This window comes from Arvicola amphibius, chromosome 3 (genome assembly GCF_903992535.2).
Source record: "Arvicola amphibius chromosome 3, mArvAmp1.2, whole genome shotgun sequence".
NCBI classification, from domain to species: Eukaryota; Metazoa; Chordata; class Mammalia; order Rodentia; family Cricetidae; genus Arvicola; species Arvicola amphibius.
The window spans coordinates 131,115,347-131,135,075 of NC_052049.1; the positions used below are offsets into that span (position 1 = coordinate 131,115,347).

A 19,729-nucleotide genomic window follows, 5' to 3' on the forward strand; every position below is an offset into this window, starting at 1 on the left:
CCGTAAGAGCAGGGTCAGGAGGGCTCCTGCCTGCCTCCTCTGTCCCAGTCTTGTCTATTCTGCAACACTCAGGGTCTGACAGCTTCGCTATGGTGAGCTTGGGGTATCCATTCCATGACAACACACTCTCCCTAGAAAGTGTGTGTGTGTGTGTGTGTGTGTGTACACTCCTATGTATGGGTACTTGAGCACTCATGCATATGTGACTCTGTGTGTGTGTGTGTGTGTGTGTGTGTGTGTGTATACACTATGTGCAGGTACTTGAGCACTTGTGCATATATGTAGAGGCCAGAGATCAAGGGATGGTGTGTGTGTGTGTGTGTGTGTGTGTGTGTGTGTGTGTGTATACACTATGTGTGGGTACTTGAGCACTCGTGCATATATGTAGAGGTCAGAGATCAACCCTGGTGCTTTTTCCAGGCACCACCTACATTGCTTTTTTGGAGGCAGTCTCTCCTTAGCCTGGATCTTGCTAATTAGGCTAGACTCCCTGACAACTGAGTCTCTGAGGTCCACTCATCTCCACCGCCCCATCCGGATGCTGAGGTTATAATAATACACTGCCATTCCTGACTTTTAAATGTAAGTTCTGGGACTCAAACCTGGGTCTGCATCCTTGAGCAGTTAACACTTTACCAACTGGGCGGGCCATCTCCCCAGCTCAGAGGCCACCATTCTTAGCTTACTATTCGCTGTAAACCTTTGCGCAGAGAGTTGTACTGATGCCCAAGGCCCAGAGGGCTCCAGGTGTACCAGAAAGCCACACTCTGATAGGTGGCAGGTGGCCATCTAGGCTTCATCTCAGGAGAGGCTCCTGTGGCCTCCTGGGATAATATTGCTCCAGGGAGATTGGGAATGAGATATAGAGGCCAAGAATGCGCATCTGTGCACCCTCAGAGCCATCATGTGCTGGTGGAATTCACCACCCACAGGGGACACTATTGTATATATGTGTCCCCAACACCACAAGCTGTCCCTCTCTGCACTGTGTGTGGCTCATTTCCCTAGGAATGTGTGTTTGCGAGCAAGGTCATCTCTTCCTGTGGGGTAGGAGGCTGCAGAGGCTCACAAATGAGGTGGCTTTGGGGCTGGAGAGATGGCTCAGTGATTAAGAGCACCACCTGTTTGTCTAAAGGTCCTGAGTTCAATTCCCAGCAACCACATGGTGGCTTACAACCATCTGTAATGAGATCTAGTGCCTTCTTCTGGCCTGCAGGCATGCATGTAGGCGGAGTACGGTATACACAATAAATAAGTAAATCTTTATTTAAAAAGAAAAGGAAGAAAAACAAATGAGGTGGTTCAACAGCAGGTTCTCCCACAGACATGGAGGCAGGTCTGCCTTCTTCCTGGCTCTGGGGCAGACTTTCCTTGATCCTTCTAGAGACACCAGGGGCACTTGGTGCTCCCCAGTTGTGGCAATAGCATTTTTGATGACCCAGCCTCTTTTTCTCCCTGTGCCTCTTCTCTGTGTGACCTTTATAAAGCACCCGTGTAGGTGATAGGGCCACTGGGATCCTTCAAGAGCATCTCAAGCTGGAGCTTTGCCTTATGTCCATCTGCAAAGGGCCTCCCTCCTCATAACATCAGAAAAGCGTATGTGGTTTCCCTGGTCCCTTCCTCCTTCTGGCCTAATGAGCCCTGAGCAATGCCCCTCAGCCACGCTGAGCAAATCGAAAAGCTTCCCCATGAGACGGAACGAGGCTCCTGCAGCTCCCCTGCACTGCGACCACCATCATGCCCTCAGCTTCTCCCCTCCACCACCCCTCCTATGGACGCTGCAGGCCTTCACCTCTGAATCCCCAGATCTGGCACCAGACTCCCCAACTTGGTACTGAAAGCCCAGCTTCCCTCATCAGGAAAGTCCTCCACCCCATCCCTCCTCCCCAGCCACCACCAATACCAGCCTCTGAGGGAAGAAATGCCCCCCAACCACTTGGCTTCTCCCCTCTCCCTTCACAGGTTGGTTGTGGGTGCCCCACTGGAAACCAATGGCCACCAGAAGACGGGAGATGTGTACAAGTGTCCAGTAACGCAAGGCAACTGCACCAAGCTCAACCTGGGTAAGCAGCCACTGGCTTCTTCTTGATGGCTGCAGGTACAGAGCAGGGTCTGGCACACACCGATGTCCATAGTCACACGGTTCCTCTCAGTCCGTGTTCCACACAGAGCAGACACTGACAAACGTCTACATTGTCCGTCACCTGTCCCCTTCCCACTGTTCTGTGAGGAGCATCGCTGGGCTCACACTGCAAACGAGGAAGCTAGCACTGAGCAGATGACTCAGACAGTAAAGCACTTGCCTTGCACACGGGAGGACCTGAGTTCAAACTCAAAGACCTACATTTAAAGAAAAAGAAAGCCAGGCATGGTGGTGCTCGTTTGTAATCCCAGTGACGGGGGGCAGGTGGGCTGAGATAGGTTATATTCTTAGAACTTACTGGCTAGCCAGTCTAGCACATGTGGAAAGTTCCAGGCCAGTGAAAGACCTGTTTCAAACAAAGCTAGGCAGTGCCCCAGGGAAGACACTGAAGGCTGCGCTCTGACTGCCACATACACACATACATAGAGACAGAGGAGGGAGACAGAGGAGGAACCTGAGGCCTAAGAGATGGGGCATCTTTCGCTCAGTAACATAGCTCACCATTCTACAGGAGCCGGCCCAGGTTTATGGCCACCCTGCAACCGTTGTGCAGGAACACAGGCCCCTAGTGTCACACTCTGCATCTTCTAAACCTATCCACCGCCCACATGCTCAGGACTTTCAGTCCCCGCAGAACAAATGTGTTCATGCTTCTGATCTTGAGACAGGAGTGTCAGCAGCTAAATCTGTGTCTATGTGTCACCAACAGCGTGCACCTGGGGGTAGGCCTGGCCACGCGCCCCTAGACATTTCTTCTCACTCAGTTCCCACCACACAGAGTGAGACTGAACCATCCAACAGATGAGGAAGTGACAGAATGAGGAGGCAAGGGGACAGGCCCAGGGCCACCTGGCTAGTAAGCAGCATGCTAGGATTCCAAGCCCCTCAGCATGGCCACCCTGCAACCACCACGCAGCTGGGTGCCCAAATGGAAGCTTTTCCTCCTGGAAGTACTCCAGCCTGTGCTAAAGCTGGGGAGATGCTCGACACACCACACACACACACACACACACACACACACACCACTCCACTCCACTAAAAACTTCCATCTTGTTCTAAAGGGCAGACAGATCGTGGTTGAGCTTGCTCTGCCCACAAAAGAGACAAAAACCCTACATGGGCCACAAAGCCACAATGCTAGGGCCTTTCCTGGAAGACTGGCCTTCTCAGGCATTTTTCCCCTCCTCCAGCAGGGTGCCCCTGCTCTAGAAATTCACATAAGGATCCCAGTAGGAGGGACCCAGCAGGGCAGTAGGCCCACAAGAAGAGATACTTGTAGCTCTAGAGATAAACAGATGGCGGGAAAGGCTACCATCCAAGAGAAATCCCAAAGACCTTGATTCCTGGGGTTCCCAGTTGTCTGTCACGTGATGCTGCAGGCTCCCAGGAACCCCTGGAGTGAAGAACTCAAACCCCAGCACTGCTGGGGCCTAAGTTTCAGTGAAAACACAGCAGAAGGGAGTCTGGTTGGGAGCTTCAGCGCTCCCATCATCCCCTTCCTGAGGCACAGGCTAAGAAGGACTGACCTCCGAGGGCTTCCCCTCCCAGCTGGACAGTTCCGAGTGTGTCCTTGGGAAGCTTCCATTAGTCTCTGTGCCTCAGTTTCCTCAGATGTAAAGAGGCAGATTTGATGGACCCTAGAATCTATTCTAGATCTGTTCGGCACCCTAAAGAGCAGTGAATAGCTAGCTGGGAATGTGGCTCTGTTTGCAGAGTGCTTGCATAGGGTGCACAAAGCCCCAGCTTCCATCTCCAGCACCTAACAGCCGAGGCGTGGTAGCTGTAATCTTAGCCCTTGTGAGACAGAGACACAAGGACCAGAGGTGCAGGGCCATCCTTGGCAACACAATGATTTCTAGGCCAACCCTGGCTATATCAGACCCTATCCAAAAAAAGCACAAACACACACCTGAGAGAACAGGAGGGGAAAGGGGAACCTGACAGCAGCTCAGCCTCCACATCAAGACAGTCTGTGCTGCAGTAAAGCTGTCATGGTCACCTCTGTTGTTCTGGCCCTGGCCTGCCCCCGGCCCTACTGCCCAGTCCTCTGGAAGCCAGGCCACTCTTCACACATCAGTCTCCAACACAGCACAGTGCAGACTCTCAAAGGCCACATCAGGGGACATGGGCTTAGAACTGACAGGTTCTGGCCTTTCCCACTCCTTGTCTCCTAAGTATGTTTGCATACCCACCCACAGACATACACATAGACATGTGCACACACATGCACAGACGTGTGCGCACACGCATATACGCACTTTGCTTCTGAGGACTCCAAGCTCTTTGCCATCCCTTCTGTGTTCTGAAAGGATGCTCTAGAGGCCTTTCATTATGTGCTTGTCCTGTGGTTTCTGTACTGCTACAGAACTACCTGTCCCTACCACAGCTGGCTGAGGCCACCAGCTGCAGGGGGCTGCTTCCTGTGAGGGATCGTCAGCACATGGCAGGTGGACATGTGGTTATAAAAGGGGTGTTAGAGGACTAACCTCAGACGGTAAGTGCTGCGGGAAGGGGTGGGTGGTGAAAGCCACCTCTGCAGGCACTGTGCTATGCCTGGGGTGCAGTTAATTGGCTGGAGAAGGCAGAGTTCTGGACTAGGAGGTGAAGGTGATGCTGTGGTTTGCTGTGTGGCCTTGTGAAGTTTCTAGGACTCTGTCAGCATCAGTGCGTTCATCCTCCAGAAAATGAGGAAGGAAGAAGGATACATCTAAGGAAGCTCCGTGCTGTCCTCCAAGCGAGCAAGGGCCATGGGCTCACCTCAGGTGACCCACTGCAGCTGGCTCTGGGCAGAGGACAAGCAGAAGTGGCTGTAGGCTGAGTGTCTCTCCTCTGCTCCAGGCAGGGTCACTCTGTCCAATGTGTCCGAGAGGAAGGACAACATGCGTCTCGGCCTGAGCCTTGTCACCAACCCCAAGGACAACAGCTTCCTGGTAAGATTATCATCCCACTGCTGACCCCAGCCTTCCCTCCTGCACGGACCCGCTGCACAGGGTGTGGGGAGACCTAGCTAAGCAGGCCCTCACACAAGCTTCTGCACACCCCTTGCATGTGTGTCCCTTTCACCCCCCAGATGGCACATCCCTACTCAACAACACAGGCAGATCCTATATGGGCGTTGGGTCTTTCTTTTGCCTGGGCCCTTCATTTCAGTGAACAGTCCAGAAAGGTAAAAGGATTGAGCCTTTCTGTGCCCATCCCTGGAGAGTGACACAGGAGCTGGACTCTCATTCTTGGTGGCCTTGCCTCCTAGGGAAACTCATCTTTGGCCCTTGGCCAAAAGCCTGACACAGTGGTTTTGGCAACTCCACAGAGCAGAAGCATTCTTTGTCTTCTCCTCTTAGTAAAGTGTCCTTGGACCCCAGCCCTGGAAATTGGCCCAGTAAGGGCCTTTGCAGACAAGAGCCGGCCTAGCGACTCTTGGAAGGCCCACTCCTGCAGATGAAGGGCTTCCTCGGACCCCATGGGGTGTATATGGAGTGGGCCAGTAGATGAAGGAAGAGCCACCACCCCAGATTAAAGGGTGGAGAATGGGACAGGGATCCAGCCTCCACTGTCACCCACTCCACCTGAAGCCAAGGGCACTGCAGTAAGAGAGAACTCAATGAGACTCGGAGACCTCTTGCACCAGGAAAGCAGTATCCATAAAGACTTGGCCCTGGAGGTTGAGGCTGGGCCCTGTCTGAAGTCCCATGACTGTGCTGTGCTGCTTCGCAGGCCTGCAGCCCTCTCTGGTCTCATGAGTGTGGAAGCTCCTACTATACCACTGGCATGTGCTCACGAGTCAACTCCAACTTCAGGTTCTCCAAGACAGTGGCCCCAGCGCTTCAAAGTGAGTACCTTCGCGGGGGGGCGGGGGGGGGGGAGCGGGGCAGGCCAGGGAGGAGGCACAGGGCTCTTGCTCATGGCTACCTTGTAACTATAGAGCAGCATGCAGGCTCTGGGACTGCTTCAGCCCGCTGGATGATCTGAAAGGAGGCAGAGGAGTCCCTTCTAGCTGGGCCACTGTAAGGTTCTCATTCCAGGCTGTCCTCCCCCACAGTGTGATGGTAACAAACTAGCTGGATTTATGAAAACCATTCTGGCACCCATAGAAACTCCCTGTAGAATTTTGAACATGGAGAAGGTTGCCAGGCCACCATGTATAACAAGTCAGGCTGGGGCATCGTTCATTTAGACTACGGTGTGAATGCTAGTTCTTGACATCCTGCAGGGCAGAAGCCCATGAGTGGAGAGCCAAGGAGAACAGAAATAACCTGGGTGACAGTTCCACTAAGTCAGCGCTCTTGGGCAGCTTGCCCAGAGCCTCGTGGACACAAAACCTCCCCCTCCCTCCCAAGTAAACTTGGGGAGCTAGAAGCCTAGACTTCTTGGCTCTGAGCCTCACCATTTCCTCTGGGCTAAACACCCTCAGAAAGCAGCTGTTGCCTGTTTATAGAGGGCGAGGGGATTAGCACCTCTGGCTCAGGCAGCCTCTCCTCAACACCCATTGCTGGGGGAGAGGGAGGGAGAAACATTGCCTAGTCAGCTGTCATCTGTGGGGTGGGGAGGCATGGGGTCTGTTCACACAGCATTCCAGGCAGCTCCAGGGCACAGCGGATGGTCCAGGCACTGAGTTTCTCAGGGAGTGGAGCATCACAGCCCTGACATTGCTGTCTGCTGCTGCCAGAGCCATCCTGCCCTGGCCTGGGGCATCAATCTCCTGGGACTTGGCAAATATAGGTTTCAAGGTACCCTTTATGTAGTTTCTAATGAAGGGGGGGCTTAGAAAAGGCTGAGGAGGGGGTTTGCCGTGTTTAAGGACCACAGACCCAAGTAAGACTGGGGAGATGGCTCGGCCAGCAAAGTGCCTACCGTACAAATGAACCCATACATCCCCAGCACCCACGTCAAAAGCTGAGTTTGGTGGCATGTGCCTGTCACCCCAGCACAGAGGAGGCTCCCTGAGGCTGGCTGGCCAAGTCAGCCTAGCAAAATCAGAGAGCTGCCAGTTCAGTAAGAGACCCTGCCTCAAAAAGATAAGGTGGAGAGAGATTGAAAGAGACAGCAGATGTGATGTCGACACACACACATACACATGTGTGCACATACACACACACACACATATACCAAAAGCCTGCAGACCTGTAAACAGGTTCTTTTTTGTTTATCTTTAAGAATTTTAAGATATATTTTAAGTATTTATTTATTAGACTGATCGATCGATTGATTGATTGGTTTAGGTTTTGGTTTTGATTTTTTGAGACAGGGTCTCTACATTCCCCTGACTGTCCTAGAATTCACTGATCTTGGGCCCACAGAGATCCACCTGCCTCTGCCTCCCAAGTACTGGGATTAAAGGCTTGTTCCACCACGCCCAGCAAGATTTATTTATTTTTATTCCATATGTATGAATACTTTTCCTGCATGCAGGTATGTATACAGTGTGTATGCCTGGTCCCCATAGAGGCCAGAAAATGGCATTGAATGCCCGAGATTTGGAGTTACAGATGGTTAAGCTAATGTGTGGGTACTTGGAACTGAACCCAGGTCCTCCATAACAGCAACAAGTACTCTTAAGCACTCTCAAGCATCTCTCCAGCCTCCTCTACACAAGCTGTCTTTTTAAAAACAATGAAATTAAAAGAGAATCAAAATAATAAATTTCTTGTCTCAGTGAGAGACTATTTCAAAACCCAAAGTACATGACTGTTGAGAAGGAAGGACACCCAGGTTGAAAGGGAGAGAGAGAAACTGAGACAGAGACAAGAGAACAAACTGGGCACAGTGTCACGATCTGTAATCCCAGCTTTGAGGAAGTAGGGGCAGGAGGATCAGGAGTCCAAGGTAACCTCAGCTAAAGAGCTAGTTCCAGGCCAGCCTGGACTACCTGAGATCTTGCCTTTAAGAAAGGGAGTATAAATAGGGTCATCTAAGGCTTATTGAGCTCTTGTCTTTAGAAACGTCTTCCCATTAACCCTTAATGGCAACTCTTAGTTTAGTTATTATGCTGCTCTTCCAGCACAGAAACCTGACTGCCCACAGCCCACACGGCGGGTGAGTAGCAAGGCCTAGAGCTGACGCCAGACAGCACATTCCCAGTCTTTCCTTGATGATTCCCTCATAAAACATAAAATCCATTCATCCAGGTTGCTAGTGGAAGACACCACCTTCCCACAGCAGTAAAGAAAACAGCCCCAAGGCCCTAATTCCAGCAATGGTAGTGGCCAGGGAAGCACTGATCAGTTAATAACCATCAGTCTCTGATGCAGAGCAAAGAGATGAGGTTCAATTTCAGCTCTGTTCAAACAGCCCACTGGGTAGTGACATGGAACCAGGACATCCTAGCTGCCTTGCTTATATGACTCAAATAAATGTCCGGCCTGAGGACCACTCTCCATGCAGGAGATGACAGATATCAGCAATCATTCTCCCGTTGGTCTCTAAAAGATCATTCAGAACATAGGAGATTTGGGACTGGGGACATAACTCAGATGGTGAAGTGCTCACCCTGGGAGCATGAGGCCTGGGTCTCTAGACCCCATGTAGAAAGCCAAACATGATGATGATGCTCAATCCCAGCACTGAGGAAGCTGAGACAGGACAGATGCGTGGGGTTTACTGCCAGCCCTCCAATCTCACAGTAATAAAAATAAGAAAAGTATTCTATAGGACAGACCCTGTAAAAAAGAAATAAGGTAAATAAATGGCTCCTGAGAAATGACACGAGACTGACCTCTGCCCTCTATACATATACACATACACACACGCACCAACACATACACACACAAACAGGTTTCTTTAAGTAAGAATGTTGGAGATTTATGGATGCTGGTTCCCTAATGGTCCTGATTGTATCCCTGCTTCCAGGGTGCCAAACCTACATGGACATTGTCATTGTCCTGGACGGCTCCAACAGCATCTACCCCTGGGTGGAGGTCCAACACTTCCTCATCAATATCCTGAAAAAGTTCTACATTGGCCCTGGCCAGATCCAGGTGAGTATCTCCAGGGCTCGCCTCTGCTGAGCAAGATCCCCGAAAACCCACGGCCTGAGTGACCCCACAGCACTGGGCAGCATCTTCCCATGAAAGGGTAGGAGCTGGTAAGCCCAGCCAGCCCTGGGACTTGCTGCCTCAGGTGCCCGTTTCTGGTGGGCACACTGAGGATGCCTTCAGGGGTTGACTCCACTTACGAAGATGACCAGCTAGAGAGTCAGAAGTCAGGAAAGGTGGGGAGGCATAGAAAGGGTGTGTAGAGAGGCTGGGGAACATCAGGCATGAGGGTGCTGGGGAGAATGGACTTGGAGTAGACTAGCTGCCAGCACATCTGGGAAACATTGATGGATAAGGGCTACATTTATTTCCCAGTATTTTGGCTGGATGAGGACTAAGAGACAGAGCAGCAGGTGCCAATTCTAAGAAATTCTTTCTATGCTAGAGGAGTAGCCCGATATCCAGAAATAATGCACACCAAAATGCCAGGCATGGTGGTGTGTTTGTAATCCCAGTGCCGGGAAGGCAGAGGCCAGTCAGTCTGGCCTAATTGGTGAGCCCCAAGTCAATGAGATACCCTATCTCAAAAGAGGTGGGTAGAAGTAAAGATGACACCTGAGAGTTTCCTCCAGCTTCCCCAATATTACACATGAAAACACATACACAGCCCACACACGTACACATACCTCACACACAAACACACACATGTACCACACACCACATGCACACACACATACACACCCACGTACAACATACACACATATACCAAACACACCGCACACACACGCAAATACACACCCACACCCACATACAACACACTCAACACACACACAAAGGTTTTCTTAAGAAACCTTGTAGCTAATAGTGTTGGTAAAAGGGAGCCAAGTCCTACAGTGACAAGGCCCCTCCCACCAGAAGACGGTCTTTGATGCACTGGGGTAAGCAGCCAGCATTCAAAGGGTCCTTGGACCCAATAAACTTGGTGGGCCCACTCAACAGTAGCACTATCACCAAGTCTCTGAAACCAGTCTCTATAGCTTGGTGTTTATTTTGAAGCTACTAATAGTGCCGAAACATTATCCACTTTGAAAATGTCAGACCTCTTCTCATCCGAGTTTCAGGGACTCTTTGTTACAGAGTTTGGTCAACAGCCCTATGGTCCTGATAAATTCTGATAAACCCATACACTGCTCCTGATAAATTCTAGGGAGTGGGGATTTGGGTTGGGGTTGGAAGTGGGGCCTGGGGTGTAGGGATGTGTGTGTATTCATTCATGTACATACGTGCATATAAACATGCAAGTGTGTATGTGTGCACGTGCACATGTGTGTGTGTAAGCCAGAAGTTGATGCCAGGTGTCCATTTCTGAGACTAGGTCTCTCATTGAACCTGTAGCTCACCGGTTTGGCTGGGCTGACAGGCCAGAGAACTCCAGGGAGCCACCAGTTTCTGCCTTGCAGATAGCACCGCACACAGCTTTTAAACGGGCACTGAGAATCTAAGCTGCCCTTGAGCGGCAAGCACTTTATCGACTGGAGCTCTCCCCAGTCTCAGCTCCTGATGCTGTAGACTTCTAGTCTGTGTTCATTCTCCACTTCTTAAGGAAGATGTTCAACCCGAAGAGCCTTCCCCTCTCATCACCAAGTCCCTTTCTCTCTGTGGCCCTGATTTGTTCTATCAAGCCATCCGTTCATCCCCAGAACAGCCTGTTTCCCTTGGGCTGTGGTTTCCTCTGGGAAGGACTTCCTGGAAGAGGGGACCCTCACAAATGGAAGTCTGAACGTCCTGGTTCTACTACCCTCTGCTTTGGTTTGCAGGTCGGAATAGTTCAGTATGGAGAAGATGCGGTACATGAGTTCCACCTAAACGACTACAAATCTGTAAAGGACGTGGTGGAAGCCGCCAGCCACATTGAGCAGAGAGGAGGGACAGAGACCCGCACAGCATTTGGCATTGAATTTGCACGGTAAAAAAAAAAAGTGTGTGTGTGTGTGTGTGTGTGTGTGTGTGTGTGTGTGCTTGTGTGTGTTTGTATGTATGTATGTATGTATGTATTATGTAAATCTCAGATACTGTTTGGGCTACTCCTGCTGTGTTCCCACCATTTGGTGCTTTCAAACAGCCAAGTTCTGACCTCAGACTGGGCTTAGTTGCTTAGTTCTCTCTTGGGTCCTCTCACCTGGTTATGTTCTGGTATCCGCTAGAATGGCTGTCGCCCAAAAGTTCACCTAAGCTAAAAATACCAGTCGGCACATTCACATTGCCATCAACAAGAGCACAGGGGGACTGGTGATCTAAGTCGCCAACTGTGGCCATCCGGCTTGGTTTTCCAATACTCTCACAGTGGACTCTTGTCTTCTTGAAGGAGAGAATTTGATCAAGAGGCATACACAGTTTAGACAAAAGTTTACTTAGCAAAGCAAAGCAAAGCAATCACCCCGAAGTAAGGCTGAAGTGGGCTAAGGAAAGCATTTACTTGAGGCTGCCTTAAAGTGTCAGAGGCTTAGTCCATGGTCATCATGGCGGGGGAGCATGGTGGCATCCAGACAGACATGGTGCTGGAGAAGTAACTGAGAGTTCTACATCTGGATCCACAGGGCAGAAAGAGAGAGCTACTGACTTGGGCTTTTGAAACCTCAATGCCCACACACAGTGATGTGCAGTCTCTAACAAGACCATACCTCCTAATCCTTTCAAACAGTGCCACTCCCTAGGCATTCAAATATATGAACCTATGGGAGCCATTCTTATTCATACTACCACAAATCAGATCTCCCTTTTAGGGTATTTCTTCCCATGAGTTTCATAGAAGGGGGACATGTATCAAAATCACAATGCAAGTGATATTGTAATGGGGACCCTGCAGTGGTGCACATGTGTGGGTCGATGACCTGAACCTTAGTTTCTGCCTAACTGCAGCTTCAAGGATAGTTTACCATAAAGGGCGTTCTGACCCTCAGTGTAGATAGCTGCCTAAACCCAGCTGCAGTCTTCCTCAGTTACTCTAAAGCTAACTCCTTCGCCTACTTGGTCCTAATACCAGGGCATTGGGGAGTTCACAAGAGACCCAGCAGGTCCTGGGAGCCTGCCTATGACCTAACCAAAGGGCCTCGAATGTGACTTTCAATACATTTCATTACCCAAGCAAGTTACCAAAGGCCAGGCCCTACCAAAAGGTGTGATCCTGCCTCTTGATGGAGGAATGGCCAGGCCAAATGGAAGAAGGGCATTTGGAGAGGACGGTAGCAGCCAACTTTGGAAAGTGTTCTGTCATAGTCTGTAGACTATGGAAAGCATGAGGGTTTGGGGATGTAGCTCAGCTGGAAAGTACTTGCCTAGTGCGCATGAAGTCTTAAGTTCGATCCCCACTACATTAACTAGACTTTGTAGTGGAAGCCTGTGACACCAGGCTGGAGGTGCAGATCAGTGTTTGCCTAATATGGGTAAAGCCTTTGCTTCAATCCTGAGGACCACAGAAAAAAAGGAGGGAGGGAGGGAGGGAGGAATAAATAAAGGAAGGAAAGAAGGTATAAGAAAAGCATGTTGGAGGGGGCTGGAGAGATGGCTCAGTGTTTAAGAGCATTGCCTGCTCTTCCAAAGGTCCTGAGTTCAATTCCCAGCAACCACATGGTGGCTCACAACCATCTGTAGTGAGGTCTGGTAGCCTTTTCTGGCCTTCAGGCATATACATAGACAGAACATTGTATACATAATAAATAAATAAATAAATACATACATACATACATACATAAATACATAAATAAATAAATGAAAAGCATGTTGGTTCTGAGCACAGAGTGTGTCTATACAGTGTGTGTCATTGGTGGCATATAAAGAACACGGTTAAGCCGGGCGGTGGTGGCGCACGCCTTTAATCCCAGCACTTGGGAGGCAGAGGCAGGCGGATCTCTGTGAGTTCGAGACCAGCCTGGTCTACAAGAGCTAGCTCCAGGACAGGCTCTAAAGCTGCAGAGAAACCCTGTCTCGAAAAACCAAAAAAAAAAAAAAAAAAAAAAGAACACGGTTAAATCTAACCTCTGAGGTGGTAAAGAGACTGATTCCTTAGAACTCACACCAGAACACATTCAATGTCTGTCACCTCAAGATGTTCACATGGGAGTTCACAAGCTTATTCTATTGATGTCACTGCTGAATGCCCTCTGTTTACCACCAATAAAATCAGCCAAAATTAAAGGTTTTATGATCCAAGGCCTAGGCACCTGCATTGACAAGGTGAAAGTCACTTTAATTGAATACGTCTAAATTGAATATCTCTAAATTGGAACATGATTTCACATGGTCAGAAGATCACAACTTTTCCAACCCCATGACTCCTCTGGTGACATCACCACTCAGTTCCTGTGCTTCTGTTTGTGAACACTTGCCCAGGCACTGCCTAAGCAAGCAGTCCTCCACTCAAAGATGGCTCTCTATTCTTCCTCTCAAAGAACTGGCCACTTTGCCTCTTGGCCATCACTAGAATGACAACTGTGACCACAGGCCCTTCTGATAACAATGACAGAAGCCAGTGACCACGAGGGGCTGTCACTTCCTACTGTGAAGCTAAATGACTAGTGTGGGAATAAAGCTCACCGATTTGGGTTCATCTTGCAGTCAACCAACCTCAAGTCCATGACTTACATGTGACTCACAGGACAAGTTGAGCCATTTGTAACTCATGATCGCTACTGAGGTTGCAATCTCCACCTCCAGTAAAGTTTGAATTCTAGCTTTGGAACCTGCCGTGTTTAGGTCCCAAATTATAGCCAATACTATGATGATGGATGGGTGGATGGGTTTGCAGATCTTAAGATGGAACCCATGGCCTTGTTTTTCTATACGAGTGTTCTGCAAATGAGTTGTATTTCCAGTCTTAATCGTATTTCTTGATAAAAGGTCTTGCTACATAGTCCAGGCTAGCCTCAAGCCCCCAAGTAGCTACAGTTAAAGGTATGTGCTCCTAGGCACTCACAAACTTTTTAAGATGAACATTTTTCTCTCTTTACACGGTTGTCTCCAATTCATTCTGCTGTGCCTTTGGTTTGTATTTTTGCCTGTTTGTTTGTTTTTTTTTCTGTGAATCTACTATCAGGCTAAGATCTAAGCCACAGGGTCAAGGGGACACAAAGGTAGAGATTTGTGGTTCCCGGACTTGGTGGTTCCCAACCAGCACAGAGCTCTGACAAGCGTTAGCGCTAATCTTAACTCAAGTTCGAGAGGCATGACCTCCACCAGAAAGATCTGTCAATAGGGAGGCAGAGTAGATGCCAGAGAGTGACCTTGAGCAGAGCTAAGGGTGCTGACCCACCAAGGGAGTGCAAGAGGGCATTACGGGTTGAGGAGGCAGCTCTGAGGCTCAGCACATGCCCAGGGCTGGGCCCACACAAATACATTACTATTAATCCACAATCTTCCCTTTCTTATTCATTCCCAAAATCTCACATTAAAATTATAATTTTAAAAGTCCCATGGCCTTTACAAATTCAAGCACAGTAAAATTTCTGTCTCTTTAGAATATCCAATCTCTTTTAAAAGTTCAAGCCTTTCATCTGTAGGCTCCCTTAAAAGTAAAAATTAAATGTCCTCTTTAAGAGAGATGAACCAGGACACCATCACAATTTGAACCAAGCAAAACCAAACTCCAACAGTGTAAATAACTCAATGTCCAGTTATCTGGGATTCACCCATGATCTCTGGACTCCTGCAAAGGGCCTGGGTCACTTCTCCAGCTCTGTCCTCTGCAGCACACAGTTTGTCTTCTGGGTTCCAGCTGGCCCGACTCTATGGCTTCTGCTGTTCTTGGTTGTCTTCCCATGGTACTGGCATCTTCAAAATGCTGGGCTCCCTAACTGCAACTGGGATGCACTTAACCAATAGCCTCTCATGGGTGCTCTTTACAGTGCCTGGCCTCAGCTTCTCTGCATGACCCCCTTCAATCCTGGGTCTTCAACTGCCACTGAGGCTGCACTGTCACCAATTGCCTCTCCTGGCCTCTTACAGAGCCAAGTCCCAGCTGTTCTCCATAACCCCTTCACGCTTTCAAAACCAGTACCACCTGGGGGACGCTTACACATGACCAAGTCCAGCTGCCATCACGAGGTATAACCATAGCCACCTCAACGATGCTGGTCTCTTCTTCATCACTGCTAATTTCTTAGCTCCAGCAGGTCAGCATCAATTGTCCCGGTAATGTAAAGGTTTCACGTTTGTGTTTCTGGGATCTTGTTAATCACAGCTGATTCTTGCTAACCAGAAACCACAAAAGCTTAATTCAAAATAACAAATGGCCCTGATAGAGTCTTTAAACCCCCTCTGACATGTCACAAGCCAGGCCTCCATCCTCTGCGCTGCTCTCAACGTCCTTACCTTCCGAGCGCCCACAGAACATGCCACAGAGTTCTTAGCCCTCAATGGCTCTTCTGCCCAAAGCTCCAAAGTCCTTCTACAATCCTCCCCTACACATGATCGGGTCTGTCTCAGCAATACCCCCACTATGCTGGTACCAATTTCAGTCTTAGGGTTTCTAGGTTGTGACTAAACACCATGACCAAAGAGCAAGCTGAGGAGGAAAGAGTTTATCTGGCTTACACTTCTAGATCATAGTCCATCACTGTAGGAAGTCAGAACAGGAACTCAAGCAGAGCAGGAACCTGGAGGCAGGAGCTGCTGCAGAGGCCAAGGAGGGGAGCTTGCTTCCCCTGGCTTGCTCAGTCTGCTTTCTTACAGCTGGAGCTCATGGAGGCCTTTCCTAAACTGAGGCTCCTTCCTCTCTGACAACTCAAGCTTGTGTCAAGTTGACACACAAAACCAACAGCATAGCTAGATGCTCAGCAGGCAAAGTGGCCTGATGTATAAGTACGAGGACTCGAATTCAGGTCCCCAGAACCCATACAAATGCCGGGTGGACCTGGGGGCCCTACCTATAATCCCAGTGGGTGGCAGAGATGAGGGGTTCCTAGCGCAAGCTGGCTAGCTAGACAAGTCAAAGACCCTGCCTCTGTATGTAAGGTAGAGAATGATGGAGAAAGACTCTGATGGTAATCTCTGGTGTACATACATACATGCACTCACACATGTTGAACACACACACATATGATTCCACACCCCACATAGAAAGAAAATACAAAAGAAAAGAGAAGGAGGGAAAGAAGAAAGGAAAGAAGGAACGACATCAATGTCCAGGCTATACTCCCTCAAGTGTTTGGGTCTGGATAGGCCCCAAGCATCAAAAAATGTTTAAACCTCTCACCAAGAGATTCTGACATGCAGCTGGGTCTCTGAGTCTGACTTATCCCAGTCAGGTTTGCTTCCCCATGGTCTCCCCTCCTCCCTACCCCTCTGCCTACCATACAGCAGGAATGGGACTCCAAGAGGGCAGTGCACTCTTTTAAAGCAACGGATCCAGAGCTGGGGAAATGACTCAGTTGGTAAAGTGTTTGCCACACGAGCGTGAGGACTTCCGCTGAGCTCATCAGCACCCACAGCACTGACTGCACACACCTGTAGTTCCAGTGCTTGGGAAACAGAGACAGGTGGATTCTAGCAGCTACTGTGTTCAACAAAAGACCCTGTCTCAAAAAGATATGATAGGGAATGACAGAGATAGCCAATGTCAACCTCTAGTTTCTACACGCAAATGTTCACTCCCACACACAAGCATTGGGCATGCACACACATGCACAAGCATATTCAAGACCCAGCAGACCAACTGGTGCAAGAGCATTGTGATGCAGACCTTGAGCTACTGGGGTGTCCACAGTTGCAGCTTCCTTGGCTGCCCCCTAGAGGACATCAGGCTGCCCTGTTCCCATATCCCTCTTCTGACCAATCCCTGCATCTGGTTCCAGTTCAGAGGCTTTCCAGAAGGGTGGAAGGAAAGGGGCCAAGAAGGTGATGATTGTTATCACTGATGGGGAATCCCATGACAGCCCAGACCTGGAAAGGGTGATCCGGCAAAGCGAGAAGGACAATGTGACCAGATACGCAGTGGCCGTAAGTTCTACCCCGGGGGTGGGGAGTGTTGGTTACTCTCAGAGGCTCTGCCCTCAAACCCCCAGGAATTCCCAGGAGCTGCCTCCCTAGCAAAGGTACAACAAGCTGTATCCTCCTCTGAAGAACAAGTGGGGTGTGCAAGAGGCCCCAGGTTTCATTCCCAGCAATGTTTAAAACCAGATATGGTGGTGCACACCTGCAATCCCAGCACTAAGGAGGCAAGGCAGGAAGAGCAGAAATTCAAGGTCATCCTTGGCTGCAGGGCGAGTTCTCATCCAGACGATTGGAGCTACTTTTGTTTCTAAATTGACTCTTAACATTGTACGTGTGTTACGCAGACATGTGTAGGTTTCCACAGATGTGTTTGGGATTCCATTTTTCTCCTTTTTCCAGGGAGTTTAAAGAAAAAAAAAAAGGACCCCCAATCCTCCCAGATTCCAGAGCCCTAGCTAATCTCAAGGGTCTTATCTGGTAGCCCCAAAGAGTATCTGTTTTCAAACGCCATTGGTGCCTTGAGAAAGGCTCAAGGCTGCAGCCCACCTCCGGGTCCTTGAGGTCTGGGGTTGTGGGTGTGTGGAGAAGTCGGTACTATGTCCTGGTTTGTCGTCCCTGCCCCTGTTCTCTGGCAGGTCTTGGGCTACTACAACCGCAGGGGGATCAATCCAGAAACTTTTCTAAATGAAATCAAATACATCGCAAGTGACCCCGATGACAAGCACTTCTTCAACGTCACAGACGAGGCGGCCCTGAAGGACATTGTCGATGCCCTCGGGGACAGGATCTTCAGCTTGGAAGGTGACCAGCTCATGGGCTTACACCTCTGTCCAAGGACTATAATTTCATAGAGCACATTGTCTTAGCAAAAACCACTGTCTGACCCAAAGTGCCCACGGTTGGGCACCACTCTGTGTCGACTCTAACTGGGCTGAGTGTTCTGAGACTCTGTTGTTTGACTACTGAGGACATTGGTGGGGGAAGGGCATGTTTGAACTAGGGTTTCCAGACTTACCAAACATAAAAGAAGTACTTATGACAGATTTACACTGAAAAATATGCATTGTTTTCCTAAGTTGAACCCAACAGGCCTTGCTCCATTTTCTGACATAGGTCCTGCATGTACTCACAGAACCTACTGGTCCTCCCTCACTCTACTTTGTGAAAATCAAAGTCGTAGTTTGAGGCTGGGAATGTTGGGAGAGCACTTACCTAGCGTGCATGAAGCCCTGGCTTCAGTCTCCAGGACTGCATAAAACCAGGCATAGGGTGCTTGCCTGTAACCCCAGTTCTCAGGAGGTAGTGGCAGGAGATGCAGAATCAAGTCACCCTCAGCTCCATAGTGAGCCTGGGCTGTAACAAACCATTTTAAAAAAAACAAGAACACGGTTTAATTCCCCAGTAGAGTGGCATGTGGGGGGAGAGCTCTGCAAAGAATCCCATCTGCAGGGATCTCATTCTTGCTGTGTCTGTCTGTGGCGGGCTCTCCTCACATGGGGATCTAGGCATCTAGGTGGGAGGGGAGGAGAGAGATAAGAGACAAAGAGTATCCCAGAGCTTGAGAAGTCAGCAATGTGTTGAAATGACACCGAACGGATTTGTGCAGAGACTACCATGGCTCTCCCACGCTTGGACTTGGGCTCTGACACAGCCCTGGAACTCAGAGTCAAACCAGCGGTCTCCCCAGTGAATGGTCACCTTAGGTGGTGAGAATGCGGTTCGGATGGCTTGTTCAAGGGCCGCTTTCAGCACACATGGCCTTTCTTGTGTGGATCCACAGTGGCGGCAAGCCTCCGTTAATGTTTAGAGACCAGCAGCCAAATCCTGTGACCAATGGGAGTGAGCAGAAGGAGTAGCACTTCTTTCCCAAAACCTACATGAATTTCACACGTTTTCATTTGCTGCCCCGCCCCCCCACTACACACTTTAACAGTCATTTGTACTGCACATGTTCTGCTGCGTGGTTTATCCCAGGCTCTTTGCAGAACTGAGTGACTCTGCAGCTGTGCACAGGCTTGCAAACACACACACACACATGCATGTGTGCACTTTGATAGTCATTATTAATACCCCAAAACAGGGTGATGATGAAGCAGTCCAGGCCTCACCTCAGGGCCCACTCAGAAAAGAGCCCCAGTTCCCGTGATGCCCCAGGACACAGGACCCATGGACTAACTGGTGATGCAGAGAGCTAACATCTTCTCGTTGTTGTTTTAGGCACCAACAAGAATGAAACCTCTTTTGGACTGGAGATGTCACAGACGGGCTTTTCCTCGCATGTGGTAGAGGTACAAGATCTTCCTCCTCCCTCCCTACTTCTCTCTTTCCTTACTCATCCAGGTCTGTTTGCCCTCCCACCTTTTATGGCTCTCCCGTGTCTTTTTCAGGGTCTCTTTGCCTCCTAGAATCTTCTAAAGCCTGGAATAGGGAAGTTAAGGTCTTCAACTTATTTCTAGTGTCTTCTGCCTGCTTCAGAAGCCAGCTCACTATACATGTTACACACACACACACAGACAGAGACAGAGACAGAGACGGGGGGGGGGGGGAGGGAGGGAGGGAGGGAGGGAGGGAGGGAGGGAGAGAGAGAGAGAGAGAGAGAGAGAGAGAGAGAGAGAGAGGCAAGAAGCTG

At 49.6% G+C, this 19,729-nt stretch overlaps 1 protein-coding gene across 1 annotated transcript in view; it reads left to right on the forward strand.

The window, feature by feature from the left end:
* The window catches only part of Itga11 (integrin subunit alpha 11), an 81,617-nt gene that overhangs the window by 25,381 nt on the left and 36,507 nt on the right, over positions 1–19,729 (forward strand). Inside the window, 8 exon segments of the mRNA XM_042054721.1 lie at positions 1,963–2,063; positions 4,982–5,073; positions 5,858–5,972; positions 8,990–9,117; positions 10,932–11,080; positions 16,962–17,106; positions 17,736–17,901; positions 19,318–19,388. Of these exon segments, the coding sequence (XP_041910655.1) occupies positions 1,963–2,063; positions 4,982–5,073; positions 5,858–5,972; positions 8,990–9,117; positions 10,932–11,080; positions 16,962–17,106; positions 17,736–17,901; positions 19,318–19,388 (967 nt within the window).